We start from the raw sequence: 18,969 nt of genomic DNA on the forward strand, positions 1-18,969 counted from the left end.
CTGTAAGCTGCAGTATGGGGACAGAGGAAATATATATATATATATATATATATATATACTAGCGGTGAGTGACGTGCAATGCACGTTTTCCTAGTGACTAATATCCACAAAATGTAAAAATAATATGTTTTTTTAAATAAAATTAATTAGTCAATAATTTAATATACAGGAGTAGAAAAATAAATTTTAACAAGCATTATAATGATAACAAAATGTTATAGTAATAAGAGTAATATGAAAATTAAAAGATTTTGAATATTCTAGCAATAGTTTTCTTAACAAAATATATGAATTGTAGAATTTAACCATACTACTCAATGACTCAAGGAGCACTAAAAAAATCATTTTATCTAAATGATTTTAGTTAATTAAGAATATTATGAGATTTAAATTATATTAAAAACTCTAATTATTTATATGATTTTATTCTCTTAAAAATATTTAACAAAACTCTATTTTTTATTTAATGATAAGATATTAATATTTTATAAATTAAAGTTGAATTTATATTTTAATTATCCATTTTAAGTTTGTTTATTTTTAATGTTTTAACCTCTACTGTTGGATCAATTCTAGAGATTCAAGATGAAGGGTTGAGATTTAAAGTCTCAAATCTTAATTTTTCTGATCACTGTTTATTACTGTTGGCTTTTAACTTGAACAATGATTCGTGAACAGTCATCACTGTTCATTACTGTTGCCTTTTAACGTGAATAGTAATTATTATTTATTACTGTTCACGTTATACATGCTTTTAAGATATAGGAATATATATATAGATAGATATATATATATATATATATATATATATATCTAAAGAATCTATTGGCGTAATTTCCAAGTACTACAAATCTAAGCTGATCATGTCGTGTTTCAGCTTGAAGTTTTGGCACGAGTATCTTATGCATGTAGGAGGCCGTAGAGGTAGGTCGCATCACACCACTCCATGATTCCTTTCTGGAATCACTACAACCTCCGAACTCCAATACTGTGAGAGAGGCAGATACCCAAATGCAAAGAATAATGTACCACGTCATGGGAATAAGATCATAAAAAGATAAATTTGAGAAGCATCTTTCTAATTTCTGCCTGCGCAGCCATGCCTTTTCGAACCTAACTCATATTTTCCAGTGCATGACCAATATTAGTACAGTTAATTGGCTCTGATTCTCATTATAATTAATATGGCAGATCGAGATGCTTGCACCTCATTTGATTATTTTCTCACGTACGTTCATGGCCTTCTAGCCTTGCATTTGCAAATTGTCCAATTTGTCAACTCGATCGATGCCCCAAATCTCTCTCTCACTCATACACATCCAAGCATATCTTTACAATTTGATTCTTGCAAATGGTACTAGTATGTGTTACGCGTGTACCGTTGTATATGGCCTATTTTAAATATGAATAGTATTACATGTACTTATAATTTTATTTATATTTTTGCTTGCAAGACTCATTTTGTTAGTTTTCTTTCAAAACTCAAATTTTGAATTTCACATTTTATGATTTTTAGCATATAAATAATTGACATGTAGAGAAGTAAGTTTTTTGTAAGCTTTTTAAAGCATTTTCCTTTTAATATTATACCAATTCTAATTTCTCTTCTTCTTTAAGAATATTCACAAAGCTCCACTACACATGATCTAATGAAATACGATTCTTCACCTTGAGGAGGGTTACTTTTATTCAATTATATAAGTATACCCAGCCTTTATATACTTCATGGGCAAGATCCATCCTTTCTTAAGCTAGCTAGAGTCCCGTACGTAGAATTCCCACAATTTTATCAGTGAAAACTTGTTGGAACTGATTGAATAGTATGTGGGACAAGATATCAAAGCATCGTAAGAATGAGATAGACATGCATATTGGTGCAACCTCGGATGTGCAGTGGGTGAGCTGCCATGTTTGTTTGGAGGAAAGCAAGCTATGCGTGTGCGATCACAGCATCAAGAACTTAAATAGTACTGTCGAAAATGGCATAGACATTGAACACCATGTGGAGGCTAATGGTTCTTTTGCTAATACTGTGATTAACATGATTGGGATGCTCATAGGTACGTACGTTCGTAATTAAACTCTTCTGTTGTTGTTGTTGTTGTTGTGAATCTTTTTAAATGGTTTAATCTTAAATATTGTCTCTTGCTCGCAGGTTTGGGGCAGTTGTCAACTCCGTATGCATTGGAAACTGGAGGGTGGGCCTCTGCCTCTCTACTTGTAGGACTTGGGATAATATGCACATATAGCTCTCAACTACTTGGAAAATGCCTAGACAAGAATCTCAAGTCAAGGAGTTACACGGATATTGGACAGCATGCATTTGGTAGAAAAGGAAGAATTTTAGCCGCCACCTTCATCTACCTAGAAATTTTCATGGCACTTGTGTCCTACACGATCTCACTACATGACAACCTAATTACAGTGCTTTCAGGAACACATATTAAGGTTCCATGGGCTAAACTATCTACGTCTCAGTTGCTAACATCAATGGCTGTCTTAATAGCATTACCCAGTCTGTGGCTGAGAGATCTATCTTCCATATCTTTCCTTTCTTCAGGCGGCATAATTATGTCTCTTCTCATTTTTATATCAGTGGCATGCACTGCCATTTTTGGAGGTGTAAAATCCAATCACAAGATACCAATCCTCCACTTCCATAACATTCCTGCAGTATCTGGGCTCTATATCTTCAGCTATGCAGGACACATCGTTTTTCCCAATTTATACAAAGCTATGAAAGATCCATCCAGGTTTACAAAGGTATCTACTCCCATTCCATCTCCAACTACTAATAAAGTAAATGCTATTCTTGTCTCCTTTTATCATATTTTTGGACCCCCTAGATCATTTACCCCAACACTAGGACCTAAAGTGCATAGAAAAGAAATAGATATACGAAGTGCTCCTGCAACATTTATAGTTGCCCAATTGAGTTTTTTTTTTCTTTTGGGGCATTATTAAATGCTTAATATATGCTAGATGATTCACTTCATGTATCTCTCTCTTTCCCACTCTAAGCCATTTTGAGTTTGGGTACGAGCTCTTTTATCATGCTAGATATAAGTCTTTAGTACTTTATATTTTAATTTCTATTTTATTTTTAATAGAAATGCTATTTTTATCCTAAATTGCATCATCCTCAATCTTAGGTGCTATTTGAATAGTGAGTTGAAATAAAAGTTAAATAAAATATTATTATAATATTATTTTTTAATATTATTATTGTTTTAGGATTTGAGAAAGTTGAATTGTTTATTATATTTTGTGTGAAAATTTGTAAAAGTTGTAATGATGAGATGAGATGAAACACTTTCATTATCCAAACGGGACCTTATTCTTTGATGTAACACATTTTAAGTAATTTTATATGTCAACCACTTAAACAACCAAGCATAAGTACCAAGTTAGAAAATATGACTGGATCAGATGGCAACAAAAAATGAAATTTCTCTTTTAAGATTCACTTACTGATCATCATCTATTTGTTTAATTTGGGGTTTCAGGTGTCTATTGTAAGCTTCACATCAGTGACAGCACTTTATACAGCATTAGCATTCATGGGTGCCAAATTGTTTGGACCTGAAGTCAATCCTCAAATCACTCTGAGCATGCCTCGACATCTTCTCGTGACAAAGATTGCATTATGGGCCACTGTGCTAACACCCATGACCAAATATGCACTTGAATTTGCACCACTTGCCATTCAGATTGAGCGTACACTTCCTGTTAAGATGAGTCCCAGATTAAAGATGATCATAAGGGGTATTTTAGGTTCAATTCTACTTCTGCTGATACTAGCCTTGGCTCTGTCCGTACCATATTTTGAATATGTTCTTAGCCTCACGGGTTCCCTCGTTAGTGTCGCCATTTGTGTGATCTTCCCCTGTGCATTCTACATCAAGATTTGTTGGCATGAAATATCAAAGCCTGTCCTGATACTTAACCTATCCCTCATTGCATTTGGCACCCTACTTGGGCTGTTAGGTACCATTTCCTCATCGAAATTACTTATTATAAGCCTAAGTACAAAGAAGAGCTCAGTCAACCCAAGAATATGAGTAGCAAATCCTGGTTTGTTGGATTTGCATTTTCTCTGCAGTTGTCACAACACTTACATATCATAAGCTATATACTGATACAAATAAAATGAGGTGAAAGTTGCTTAATTTCAAAGCTCAAGTACAATCTGTATTAATGCTTTACATGTTTATCATGCTTTGCTTCTATATATATGTGAAACTCATAGTATAAGATATTACAAATACTTATCCATGCCTGGAAAAATAAAGAAGGATTAGAATCTGGATTTACAGAATTTCAAAACAAGTGCCATATGAGTAATAACATGAGGGAAACTAAATGAAAAAGAAAGAATAAGGGGAAGGTACATTTTGTACTTGAATCACCATAATCTTCTCAATTAATTTGTACCCTAAACTACAAAGCCATCGGTTTGCATTTCAAACTTGATCATTAACTAAGAGAGATGTCAAGTGGAAATGTAGTCACGATTTATGTAGTAGCTGAGGCATCCTAACAAATCGATAGACATGAACTATCACCTTTTGAAATTGGCACCAACGGTTCAGACTTGAGCGATGATAAAATCGACGAATATATATATATATATATAATAGTTTAGGAGTCAAAATATTGAAGTCCAATCGCGATCGAGATTGTAAATTTCAAAAAGTCACAGTTTTATGTGTAAGTCAATAGTTTTAGTAGTTTTGGATGTAAATTTAAAAATGGGTAATTTGGAATTTACAAATACAATCTCCCAAAGAATAAAATTGAAATATATCAAGCAAGCAATGTGTAGGGATCAAATTAGCAGCCTAAAAGTTAGTCTCGAGATAAAACTGAAAGTCAAGCTAAGAGATAAAGCTAAGAAGAGATAAGGAAAGACACACAGACTTCTAAAAAGGAAAAGACTTAACAAGGCAAGTTGGACGGCCTCATTTGGATTCAAAACTCACCTCAACTCATCTCGTCTCATCATTACAATTTTCTCAAATTTTCATACAAAATATAATAAATAATTCAATTTTTTCAAATCTCAAAATAATAATAATATTAAAAATAATATTCTAAAAATATATTTAACTCATCTAAAACCATCTCAACTCATCTTTGAATTCAATCACTCCAAAGAAATAGACCTCTATATAAGGAGTAGATCCCCCACAAGTTCTTTACACAAAAGCTCCCTAAGCCCAAACCCCACCACACACCGCGACTCCAAAGGATCTTCCATAAATTTCTCCATTGTATTATGAGATATGTGAGACCATGAGAGATTGTAAAATCACCTATCATAGTAGATCTCGCCCCAAACAACCTACGGACATAGGCATTATGACGAACCACATAAATCATTATGTCTCTCTTTATTTATTTTTATTTGCTTATTTATTATTTATAATATATGAACGTGAAGACCATTGTATTGAAGCATGAATCACCAATGTGCGTCAGGAATCATTCTTTCCTCCCTTTCGGTCTGTTATGCAAATTTACCATTAACAGTTAGCGTCATCTGTGGGATCCGAATTTTAATTATTTCCAGTAAAGGTAGGAGGATGATTTTCCGACTCACGAGATCTTCTCTAGAAAATATCAGATAAGTTCCTCAACCCTGCACCTATTATTTTATTTCGTCACTAGTGTTATTCTCTACCCTGGAAGTGGGAGAACGAAGATTTTCCAGTGTATGAAATCATCCCCAAACGAGTAGATTGAACTCCTTTCTGATAAGTGCTATCAACTGTGCAACTCTTATTTTTTCAAATATCGTAGTTTAAAAATTAAAGGGTGACGACACAAAGAGGGACATGCATTTTGCACTTAAAAAAATACCCCCAACACAACACACAAAGAGAGAGTCTCACCAAATGCATTGTACACTTAAAGTGCACTAAGGGACATCTTGACCACTGAGTGCACGCTGTGCATCTAGGAGGCCCACTCGGCCCAGCCCACCATGGGGTTGACAGAGACTTCAACAGTCACCACGTCAATCATTGGCACCCTCTGCCGCCCCGCCACCGGGGTAGTCCCCGACCCCACTAACCTCGAGGCCTCCGGCTATGTTTATCACCAACGAGGTGTTCCTCGGCTTTGACGTCCCACCACCGTGGCAATCTCCATAGCTCACCATGCACATGGGCGAGCAAGAGTTGCACGACCACACTCCTGGGTCATAGGCATCTCGCCCACCGGTGGATTGCTTGACCACCTCCCTTGCATGGTGGTCTACTCAACCACCTACTCGCCACGATGATCTACTTTACCACCCACCTCGGTCATGGAAGCTCATCGCTGTAGTGGGCAATAGTCCTTCTTGGGTACTGTCCTTGGTGGGAAGTGACTACTAGTCGCATGGGACTTGTGTTGGCAAGCCGCGAACTCACTAACTATACAGCAAGCATGCTCCCTAGCTCGACTGTGATTAATCATTCAATAGACAAGTTCCTTTGCCCGCCCACTATGACTCACTTTTCTTGTGACAGGTTACTAATCTGGTATGTACGCATCCACAATTGCTCGCCCCTAGCGACGGGAAGCAATCTCGTGACAGGTTACTTAGTTGCTCGCTCAAAAAAAAAAAAAAAACTTCGAAAACGGTCAATCTTTGTTTCTACGAAAATGCTCAAGAATGGACAACTTCCCTAGGCAAAAACCAATCATCAACGAACAATTACAATTGGAAAAAATGGAAAGTAGGGGCAAAAATTGCTCTAGTTTGTCTCTCTCAAACTTGCTATCTGAAGTTCATTTTTCTACTAACAAATTTTATTTTTGGAAATTGCTCGCAAAACCCCCGACATTCCATGAGAATCCGAGTGGCTACATGCCTCGGGAATCTACATCACGAAAATTGCCTGCATGGCACAAAACACTACCTACAAAGCCCCTCTCAGGCATCTTAATCTGTCTTCATCAGAATAGATTGCTCGCACGAGCACCCCCAAGCCTTCATCATGCTCTAGTGAAATGGCTCAGGTTTATAAATCTCAAACTTGTAATTTTTATTACACTTACCTATTTGGTCTTTGGTGAAAAGCTCTTAGGACGGGCAAACTTTGCCTCATGGCACAATAGCACCAACAACCCCATCAAAGTTGAGTCCCTAGACACGCGGTAAGCAACGACTCTCAAACACAAAAGTTGAGTCCCTAGACTTGCGGTGAACAACAGCCCCACCAAAGTTGAGTCTAAAGGCTTGCGTGGATTGGGCGTGGAGGTCAAATGACCCCACGACCCCCATTTTTAAACACCAAAGTCAAGTCCAAAGGCTCACGGTGGAATGAGTGTGGAAGTCAAAAGACCCAATGACCCCCCATTAAACCACCAAAGTCGAGTCCAAAGAATCGCAGTGGAATGGGTGGGGAGGTTAAAAAACTCTGAGACCCTTGCCATCAAAACAAGAGGGAAAGGTCAAGGATTGCCCGACCTCCCATGTGCCTAATAGGCGGGCAACTCTTTGGACTGCCCAACCTCACTCACCTAGACAGCAATACAAGCATAGCATCTTCTCCAGCAAACGATGAGTGTTTACACTCGTGCCACAACTGCCACAAGCTGGTTACCTCTGGTAACTTGCCACTGAGCTCCACAATCGCCTCGCGTAGGTTCAGTTCGGGATTGAGCCGATGGGATCGGCAACCGCCTAATGTGGGCCGAGGAAGTCGATGGGCTTCCTGACCACTTAAGCGCGTGTTACTACAAATAAACTCAAACATTTACCCCAAAATGGAAACATCAAACGACAATTTACACCAAGAGACAAAAATTTCACTACTACCAACAATAGCAAAGAACGATAACGAAAATATACACAAAAAACTAATCATTGAAATATGCACTCTTCACCGACAAGAAACAATCTCTCAGGCAAACATCCACACAAATAAACAAACTTAAAATTGAGCTTTGCACTCGCCCCTGACGTGGTCGAGTGCATCTCCCACCAAAGCAGAGCTCCACGCTTGTTATTATAGCGGTTAAGGACATCTTTCGCCCAAGTAGAGCTCCACACTCACACCATATGCAATCGAGTACATCTCCCTCCAAAATTGAGCCTCACGCTTACCCCTAACGCGGTTGAGTACATCTCTCGGCCAAGCAGAGCTCCATGCAATCGAGTACATCTCCGACCAAAGCAAAGCTCCGTGCTCGCATCTAATGGGGTCAAGTACATCTCTCACTTATCTCTACATGTTGAGCTCTTTACCGCTTAGCAGAAAACAAATAGAAAATCAGCAGCCTAAAAGTTAAGAGATAAGGCTAAGAAGAGATAAAGAAAGACACTTGGACTCTTAAAAGGAAAGAGACTCAGACTCCTAAAAGGAAAAGGTTTTACAAGGCAAGTTGGACTCAATCACTCAAAGGAAATAGACCTCTATATAAGGAGAAGATCTCCCACAAGCTCTCTTCACAAGCTATTTACACAGAAGCTCCCTATGCTCAAACTCCACCACACACAGTGACTCCAAAGAACCTTCCCTAAATTCCTCAATTGTATTGTGAGATATGTGAGGCCATGAGAGATTGTAAAACCACCTATCATAGTGAATTTCGCCCCCTAAACAACTGATAGACGTAGGCATTATGCCGAACCACGTAAACCTTGTGTCTCTCTTTATTTATTTGCATTCGCTTATTTATTATTTATTATATGGATGAACACGAAGAGTATCATATCGAAGCCCGAATCAACAACGTGGGCCATAAATTACTCTTTCCTCCCTTCTGGTCTATTGTGTGAATTTGTGCATTAACACAATGCCCACTGAGATGCACATACTTTTGTATCGAATCCTTGGCCAAGAACATATTGTATCTGCGGCCACTATGCAGGGACCATTTGTTAATGGATAATTTCATCAATCAGTGTCTTTTAGTCCACTCTGGATATTATAAAAAGTGATAGTTTAAGGGGATCAAATTAATATAACTAATTCCCATAAACAAACTTAAGATATAACCAAGTAATTCTCAAGTAGTGAAAATTAAATATAACCATGTTTTTGGAATTTTAATGGGTGTATCCAAGATAGGAGCAAAACCAAAAGCAATTAGGCTAGGCAAAGATGCTCACGCTAACTGATGCAATCAGCATCCCAACATCATAAAAAAGGCTTGCATTATATTCTATATTCAGAACACAAATAAAATGAGTAAGGCCTCATTTGTTTTTGTATGTAAGATGTGATGAGATGAGATGAGTTGAGATTAAAATTAAAAGTTGAATAAAACATAGTTAGAATTTTTTTTTTAATATTATTTTTGTTTTTGGATTTGGAAAGGTTGAATTGTTTATTTTATTTTATATGAAAATTTTGAAAAGTTGTAATGATTAGATGAGATGAGATGAGTTATACAGAAGAGCATGTGCATCTAGGTTTTCACTTCATTTAATAGGTAAACTACTTATCTTTCTCCTTTGTCATGTTAAGAGCACTAGTATTGGTTTAGTTATGTTTTTAGCAAGCAATATGATAATTTTAACATTTTTGTTAATTTATTCAAAATCAACTGATCCACATTGAATTAGTCATCCTTCTTTCTATACAATCAAAATACATAAAAATATAAAAAATATAAAAACCACAAAGCATCATAGCAAATTACTTAAAAGCCATACAACTATATCGGATAAGATAAGTGATCAAGAACGCAATATAGAGTGTATGATCGGTTGGTTTGAAGGAAAAAGGTTGTCGTGCTTTTGTACTCCCCAAATGTTTCTTTAAGTTTTTAACTGTGTAACTTTTATGATTACTCCATTGATTAAGCACTTTTCTCAACCCAAAAGCCAATGGCACAAATTTGCCAAAAGAAAAGCTAAAACTATATCTTTTACCACCCTATAAATAATGAAGAGGCATTCTTCAATGACGGGAATCTGAAGCAATATCCATAATATTTCTTCTAGAGAATATTACACTACTTAATTGGCTTAATTATATTTTTCCTTTTTTTTCCCTATATTTCTTCTAGTAATATCTTATTGCTATTAGCTCATTTAGTGCATTGTTTATTTGAGAATGGTATAAATTTTTTTCTACTTCTTTGGTTGCTTACTGCCCCAAGCAAGCAAAGAACGTGTCATATTAATCGGTGTAACTGGAGATGATAAAAAATCAGGATAAAGAATAGCGTTGTAAGATTGCGAAGCCTACGGTTTGCAAAACTTAAGCATGTATTTGCAGCAACCAATTCAGATCCAATGAAATACCATGAAAAAGAATTAGTCCACATGTTTATTGCTTTGCTAGGATGAAGATTTTGGTAGCAACCAATTTGCTTTGCTAGAGTATTAGCAAATTGACGCTAATACTCTACTTTTGAGTCCAATCTAACGTTGTCGCAAACTTTAGTAGCTAATGGTGCAAATTTTACTAGCCTTTTTAAGGCTTTTTTATGGACGCAAAAAGAGTTCTGCGACCAATTCTTTGCGGCGAAAAACTTTTGGATGCAAAATGCTAATTCGATGTGTTCTCGTTGTTTCATTTCCAGCGAACAAAAAATCGTCACTAAAATTTACTTTCTGCAGCGAAATTATATCTTCTCCAATAAATATGACAGAAATAATTATTTGCATTGCTTTTTTTAGTATTTTGCGGTGGCATTAAATCGCAGCAAAAGATCATAAAATGCAAAAGTTGTTTCGGGCATGTTTTTAGCTTTTGCGTCCAATTTTTACGATACGCAAATGACAATAAACAGAAAAAAAAAAATTACATTGTGTTTTTGGATTGAGAATAAAATAATTTATTTCCTTTCCCTTCCATTTACTTTCTATTATTTATTTTCTTGTAGTCTTCTTTATTTCCCTTGAGTTTATATCTAACATTGGATTTAAGTTTGAAATTATAAGATGTAGGGTTAGAATCTGTTGCCCAAAACCCTAGCTCCCTCCTTTCTCTCTTTCCTCTTTTTATTCCCCCATGTGCTACCTCCCTCTCCCTCACCTGATTCATTTCCCCTCCACAACCCTTGCTGCCGCAAGTAGCCACCAACTGCACCGCCCTCTCTGGTGAGCTTCTCTCCCTCCGATGACCCCCTCCTCCTCTTGGTATCTCTCTATTTCCCTCTTTGTCTCTCCGTAGCCCTAGTGACACCATGCGCCGCCATAGTAAGCAACCACCCTGACCACCACGAGCACACCATCGTTGGCCACCACCAACCACAACCGCCTCACTCTTAGATCTTCTCCCTCTCTATGGCATCCACTGCTAGTTCCCTTTCCCCTGCGCCGAGCACTCGACACCCCCAATCCCAACACCTCTCTTAGCCCCTCCTCCAACAGCCATGATAGTATGTTAAGCCCCTCCAAACAAACCTTGCTCAACCGTAAACCATCGTCGAAAACCATTGAGCCGCTTTGTTAGCGCCTCCATCCATGGCAGCTCGAGACCTCTACCACTATATCCTCTATTTTGAACACCATCGTGAGCCGCCAAGTCTCAACACTGTCGTGTACCAAACTTGTTCTCTGCCTCAATTGTGCAAGTCTACCGAGAACCCTCACATGGCATCCCTTCGATTTATGGTATATTTTTCATCCCTTTACATTTAGAAAATGTTATGTTGTGAAGTTGAAATGGTGTTGTGAATTGGACAGATTTTTTATGTATATTGACTGTGTTGATTATGGTAGGCTTAGAAGAAGTGAGGTGTGGTTGGGATTAAAATAGAGTTGTAGGTGAAGCATGGAGATTTTCAAGTAGTAGGTTATGTTGGTTTGTTGTGTTTGGAGTTTGAACGGACCATGGATTTAGTATGTGTTTTTTGTGTTTTTTTGTTGTATATTGAGTTTAAACGGATAATGAGTTTAATTATATGTGTGTGTAGTTGCATGACATAGTGTTGATTCATGAACTAAGGAAGTTTGTAATTGTGCTAGCAAAGTTTTGTAAATTGGTAGGTTATGGTGTATAGAGTTTATATGTGCAAGAAGTTGATAGCATGGGAATAGTTTTATTTATATATGTTGAATGTATTGATTTTGATAATTGAGAAGAAGTGAATGTGTAATTGTGATGTATATGTGTTTAATGTGTGAAGCGATGGGTTGGATCAAAAGTTTGTGAAGTGTTGGGATTGCTATTGGTGCATAGAAAACTTATAAAGTTTTGCGATTGCGTTGTGTAGATTTTATGTATAAAATGTATAGGTTTCAATAAACTATGAAGAATTGAGGTGCTGATTGGGGATGAAATTAAAATAACGAATTCCCATAAACAAACTTAAGATATAACCAAGTAATTTTCAAGTAGTTAAAATTAAATATAAGCATTTTTTCTAATTTTAATGGATGTATCCAAGATAGGAGCAAAAGCGCGCATCTAGGAAAAGATGCTCACGCTAACTGATGCAATTAGCATCCAATACCCAAAATGATCATAAAAATATTCAACTAGGAGCGAACCCACCAAGGCTAGCTTGCTTTATATTCTATATTTAGAACAAAAATAAAAATGAGTATTATTTGTACAGAAGAGCATGTGCATCAAGGCTTTCACTTCATTTTAATAGGCCGTAAGCTCTCTTTCTCCTTTGTCAAAGAGCACTAGTATTGGTTTAGGTATGTTTTTACCAAACAATATGTTACCTTTTACATTTTTGTTAATTTATTCAAAATCAGCTCCACATTGAATTACCCATCCGTCTTTCTATACAATCAAAATACATAAGAACAAAAACACAAAGCATCATATACAGCAAATTACATAAAATCAAGTTATATATGTATGGAAGAACGTCGGACGGATCGATGAATTTTACATCAAAATACATGGTGCTGTCTATGGGTATGGATGGATGCAGAGAGATGAAAATGGGGCATTGTGTAACATTTGGATTTTTTTATTGAGAGAGAATTAACATAATAGTTTTAATTAATTGCCTAGACCTATAGTTAGTACAAACATCATGCCGATTTACTCTAGATAAAAGTAATTTTCGTTTCCTTTTGCCTACATGGATTCAAATACTCTAATTGTGTTTGGTAAGTGAAGTTCACTACTATTCACAAGTTATTCACTAGTTTTTTATTATTGTTTATTACTATTCACAGATTATTTAAGATCACATCGACATCCAAACGTAGCCTTAGACGGCACATTACTTATTGGATTTCAAGAGGGAAAAAAACGTTGAGAGTAGTTCAAGCGACTTCAACATAGGATATTTTTTCTTATGATAAAAGGAGCTAGTCTATTCTCAAAATTCGTATTTTTTTGTAATTTTGTAGACTAAAATACCCTTTGTGCTGATTATGTTAGCAGTTATGATTTGTGGTAAAATAAGTGACATTGTATTATGTAGCATTGGTAGGGGTGTAAACTCAAACCGAAAAACCGGACCGGACCGGACCGATTTTACCGGTTTTGAACCGGTCCGGTCCGGAACCGGTTTTTAAAACGTAAAAACCGGCCCGTTCCGGTTCCAGAATTTTTTGGACCGGACCGGTTGATTAAAAAAAATAAAAAATAATATTTTTATATATAAGTTTTATACAAAATATTTTATATATATTAAATATTAATATATAAGTTTTATATATAATGTATAATTATAAATTTTTATGTAAAATTTTATATATAACATATATATTCATATATGAAATAATTTCTTATTATAATTTATAAATTATTACATAAAATGTTAATACTAAATCACTAAAAGTTTATAACTAATACTAATATATAACTTATAACTATACCAATAGTCTAATATTAATACTATTATATAGTCTAATATATTAATAAAAGTATAAAACAATTTTTTTTTAATCAATTTTTTTTTATAAACAAATTTTTAATGACAAATTATGAAATTTACATTTTAAAAAAACCGAAAGACCGGACCGGAAACTGGTAAAACCGGAAGTACCGGTTTAGGAGGGTAACATGTACGTAATCGGTTTTGAAAAATACAAAACCGGTATATACCGGTTCGATCCTAGATTTTATCCAAAACCGGACCGGACCGGACCGGTTACACCCCTAAGCATTAGTACCCCATGTGTTAGACCGCATCTTTATGTTCAGCTTTTTGTCTTGTCATTTGAGCAGATCCCTTAATTACCTATAGCCTTTTGCTTTGTTGTTGAGTCCATCAACATTTTGAGCACTTTCCTTACCTTTGTTCCCATGGTTGGTCGAGCATGGGGTTAGGGAGAGCCCTGGGGCTGGGGCAAGCACTTTAGCTTGTGATGACCATACTCGAGAGTCGAGCTCACATGATCCGATCAACTTCATCATTGCTCGGACCTAGGGCGAGCAGCTAGTGCTCAAACCTTGGGGAGAGCAAAGCGGGATCATGTGGGAGCTTGACTCCCGAACATGCAAATCCCAAACACCAATCGAATTGGTCAGATTACGTGGTAGCTCTCGAGCATGTAAAGACTACCACAGTCTCCAAAAGTATTTGATCCCTTATCAAATTGGTCAGATCACATGGGAGTTTAGCTCCCAAGCATGTAAAGCATAGTGGAACAATTTGGTTAAGCGCTCTAGTCATAGTTTTGAGTTTCGTTTCATTTTTTTCGTTCAGATCAGAATTTTTTGTTCAGGTGTAGTAACCAGTATACTATACATCCTCATTCTGTTCTGCTCCAAATTCTAGCCAGTTCTAGTCTGTTTTGGCTCGTTTCGTTCATATCGACCATTCCAGCCCAAATTTGCATTCCGGCTTACATTTAGTTTTGGACTGTTTTAATTGCAATTTTGTAATTTTCTTGAATTTGGATGGAATTTTTGTAAATTTCAAATTTACAGGGCATTCTTGTAATTTTAAAATCTAAAAGGAATTTATATAATTTAAGTCTTTTTGTAACTTTAAATATGTTAACTTATAATGTGTTTTTGCTCAAGCCTAAAAATGGCCTCTTTGAATATTTGGATCAATGGTATGGCTCATATTTTGCTTGTTATGCTGCAGGGTAGGGAATTTGTGATTTGATAGTTTTGAATTGAATTTGTTATGTGAATTTCTTAGTTATGTGGTTCTGAAGCAGAATTTTTTTTAATGCAATTCAATCTATATGTAAAGGAATATCCTTTGTTTTATTATATCTTTGTCACACATAGAATTTCAGCATGTTTGCTGTTATATACAACTTTCAGTATGAACTAATACAAAAACTAAACTAAATACCATAACTAATTAATAACAGTGCTAGAGACATGCTCCACAATATCAACTAATGAAGCTGTGATTCTTGCCCTTCGATCATACATTGGGTTGGTCACTTTATTTGCATGTCTGACTTTTACTTGCCTTGTTGAGTAGAGCATGATTCACAGCATCTCTCTTGATACGCCCCCACAAGAACGGGCTGCCATCAGCAAGGTCGATCTTGTCTTTAAGATATTGAGTTCTTTGTTTTGGTTAGGGTTTTAATTAGGTTTTAGTTTAAATACTTTTTGTTGTCTCATGTTAAGAAGTTTATGAAATTTGATGAATTTATTCATTGTGAGTTGAGTTTTACTCCTCTTGTTCTTAATTGAACTTTTGAACTTATCAAAGGTAAATCACAACCTTTGTAACGTTCCTCATTTATAATCTGGGTTCTTGAGACGAGTTCTTCAACGGGTCTAGATTTTAGTATAATCTAGGTTCTTGAAACGAGTTCTCATCGGGTCTAGGTTCTCCATCCATTGACTGATTTTGGCTTTCTTGGGAAGTTTTCAAATTGACTGTGGGTTCAAGGGATTTCATTCCCGCGGGTTTATATCATTTGGTATCATAAAGCAAGGTTTCCAATCAGGTCTGATTCTATCTTTTAATTATTGCATCCTTAAATTTAATTCTAGGGCTTTATTATTCTGGGGCTGTAAAAAAATATAAAAAAATTGAAACAAAAAGTAGGCTGCCGAAATTCTTAGGATATTTTGGTTTGGCTGAAATTTGCATCTCCTAGGGTTTCAAAATTCTAGGGTTTCCTGCATCTCTAAGTTTGTCAATTGCTTGCAGTGCCGTTCCATTGATTCTCTTCTACTTCATTGTCAATTCTTGTGTGCTTGAATTCAATTGCTTGATTTTCACAATTGAATATTGCTATTTGTGATTGAATTAGAGAAAAGAAGAGAAAAAAAAAAGGAAAAGAAAAAAAAAAAAGAGAGAAGAAGAGGAAGAAAAGAAAATGTAGCATATTCAAAGGTTGCTACATAGTTACAACAAAGAGAAAGAAAGTATTTGTTGATTGAGCTTTTATCATCATAGGGGCTGAATACATCTTTCTAGTTGGTATCTTGTCTTATTATTACTCTTTCATTCGTATAACTTCCTTGATTCTCGTGTCATTTTTATTCCTTTCGTATTTCTCTTGTTCTTGTTTCTTGGACCTAATTACTAGTTGGGATAAAACAAGGTTGCTTTGTCTTGATTGAGTTCAATTAGTTCTTAAAGAACTCGAGTGGGAAAACTCTTGAGGTAAAAGGCAAAAGTGTGTGAGGCAATTATCGGGAAAAAGCCAATTTAGAGTGAGACACGAGTGAAGTGCCATTATTCGAGTGTAAACACGTAAGGGAGTGTGTGAGGTTTTCCACTAACATTGTTTTTGTGTAGCACATTATGATATCTCATAGGAGTGACTTATCACGAAAGGGGATGGCAGATAACTCATCATTTGTGTTGCAAGCCATACAACAACAATTGGAGCGGTTGAACTTGGTGTTGGGCGAAGTAAGGGATAGTATGGATCATCAAGAAGCAATGATTAGAAATCTGCAAAATAGGAGAGATAGGAGGCGACGTGAGCCTAGTATTGAGAATGGGTATAAGAATGGAGAGTATGGTGAGGATGAGGAAGGCCCAACATCTGAAGTTGGATTGGGTTGACATAGAGACGTTAGGCGTGGAAGAGGACTTAGGGCAAACTCAGCGGGTCGAGATGGAGTAGATAAGAACCTTGGGAGCATCAAAATGAAAATACCATCATTCCAAGGTAGAATTGACCCTAAAGTTTATTTAGAGTGGAAGAAAAGAATAGAGTTGATGTTTGATTGTCATAATTACTCTAAGGAGAAGAAGGTGAAGTTGGCTATAATTGAATTCACTGATTATACAATTGTTTGGTGGGATCAATTAGTGACGAATAGGAGGAGGAATCTTGAGAGGCCTCTAGAAATATGGAGAGAGTTGAAAGCTATCATGAGGCGAAGATTTGTACCTAGCCACTACTATAGAGACATCTACCAAAAACTACAAATTCTTACACAGGGGTCTAGGAGTGTAGAGGATTATTATAAGGAGATGGAGGTGGCTATGATTTAGGCTAATGTAGTGGAGGATCGGGAGGCCACGATGACAAGATTTTTGAGTGGGTTGAATAGGGAGATAGCCAATATAGTTGAGTTGCAACATTATGTGGAGGTAGAGGATATGATGCACATGGCTATGAAGGTGGAGATGCGGCTAAAAGGAAAGGGTACATCAAGGTATAATTCGGTTTCTAGTACTCCTTGGAAGCCAAAATGGGACAAAAATGATCAAGTTGTAACAAAGGGGAAGACCAAACCACCTAAGGGAAAAGATTTGGGTGAGGCTGAAACCTCAAGAAAAAGAGTGAATGAGTTGAAAAACAATTGTGAGGCCGAGAGTTCAAAAAAAGAGGAGAGTGAAAGAAAAAAAAAAGAGTGAAAAGAACAAAGAGAGTGAGAGGAAAAAAGATAATGAGGCCAAAACATCAAAAGAGAGAGAGGTGGTTGAGAGTCAAGAAAAAAGAGTGGAGCCACAAAAGGAAAAAGAAAAAGAGATTGCAGAGAGAAACAGAAAGACAAAAATGGGTTTTTATGCTAAGGCAATCTTTTATACTAATGAATTTAACGACTATTTGCCTAGTGTTGTTGTTTCTTTGTTAAATGGATATGAGGTCATGATTCCTAGCAGTGGGTTTTGTGGATTTCCATCTATTAGGGAGATAGAGCATTACATTGATTTTGTGCGAGGTACGACAATTTCTAACCCACCTTTCTTTGTAAAACATGAGTCCTTTACACACTTGAAGGGATAAGGTAAATTGTTGACTAGAATACATTCTAAGTGAGAGGACTGCATTGAGACTTTTCCTCACATAATTAAATACCCACAAGGTAAGGAAACTTTTGTGTTTGATGCTTTACTAAGAAGGTATGTCCTTGACTTCATTTTATATGCAAAATTATTGAGATTTGAACATGATGAGGAATTGCAAACTAATGATAATGACTTTGCTAGTGTGTATGGAGCGTGTGAGAAGGCGTCGTATGGTAAGTGCTATAGACTAGATTTGGCATTTGTTTAGAGAGAATAAACTTTGTGAGCCTACTAGTGTTATGCGTGAGATGCTAGTGCATGGATGTGGTTTGTTGGGTCATTATGGTGTAAAAATGATTTTAGACGTGTTGCGTGAATGTTTGTGAGAGTATTATTTGTCTTTTATTGAGTTTGCTTATAATCGGAGTGGTCATTTTGTTGTAAATAAGATTTTAAACGTGTTGCATGAACGTTTGTGGGAGTATCATTTGCCTTTCATTAAGTTTGCATATAATTGGAGTGGTCATTTTGGGGAGAGGAAGACTTTAGATGTGTTTCATAAACATTTGTGGGAGTATTGTTTGCCATTTATTGAGTTTACATATAATTGGAGTGTTCATGCTACTACTATATTTTCGCATTTTGAAATTGTTTATAGACTTAATCCATTTACTCTTTTAGATTTAATACCTTTACCTGTTGACTACAGGAGTAGCTTGGATAGATTTTTTCAAATTCCAGAACAAATTAATGATAATGTATATGAAATGGATCTTCCAGGTATATATCATGTTTATGTTATTTTCAATGTTACTGACATTTTCCCCTTTGATCCAGGTGGAGATTCAAGATCGAATCCTTTTGAGGAGAGGGGGAATGATGGGAACCAAAGTGGGCCTAGACTTAAAGATCTTTTGCAAGTTTCAGATGGGT

At 36.2% G+C, this 18,969-nt stretch overlaps 1 protein-coding gene across 1 annotated transcript; it reads left to right on the top strand.

Annotated features, from left to right (window-relative positions):
• The first annotated feature begins 1,727 nt into the window (after positions 1-1,727).
• LOC108993833 (amino acid transporter AVT1H) lies at positions 1,728-4,176 on the top strand. Its single transcript, XM_018968867.2, has 3 exons — positions 1,728-2,060; positions 2,156-2,763; positions 3,507-4,176. The coding sequence occupies exons 1-3, from the start codon at positions 1,823-1,825 to the stop codon at positions 4,059-4,061; spliced, it is 1,401 nt and encodes a 466-aa protein (XP_018824412.1). The 5' UTR covers positions 1,728-1,822; the 3' UTR covers positions 4,062-4,176.
• Positions 4,177-18,969: the final 14,793 nt, after the last annotated feature.

The sequence above is a fragment of the Juglans regia genome, chromosome 12 (assembly GCF_001411555.2).
Source record: "Juglans regia cultivar Chandler chromosome 12, Walnut 2.0, whole genome shotgun sequence".
NCBI classification, from domain to species: domain Eukaryota; kingdom Viridiplantae; phylum Streptophyta; class Magnoliopsida; order Fagales; family Juglandaceae; genus Juglans; species Juglans regia.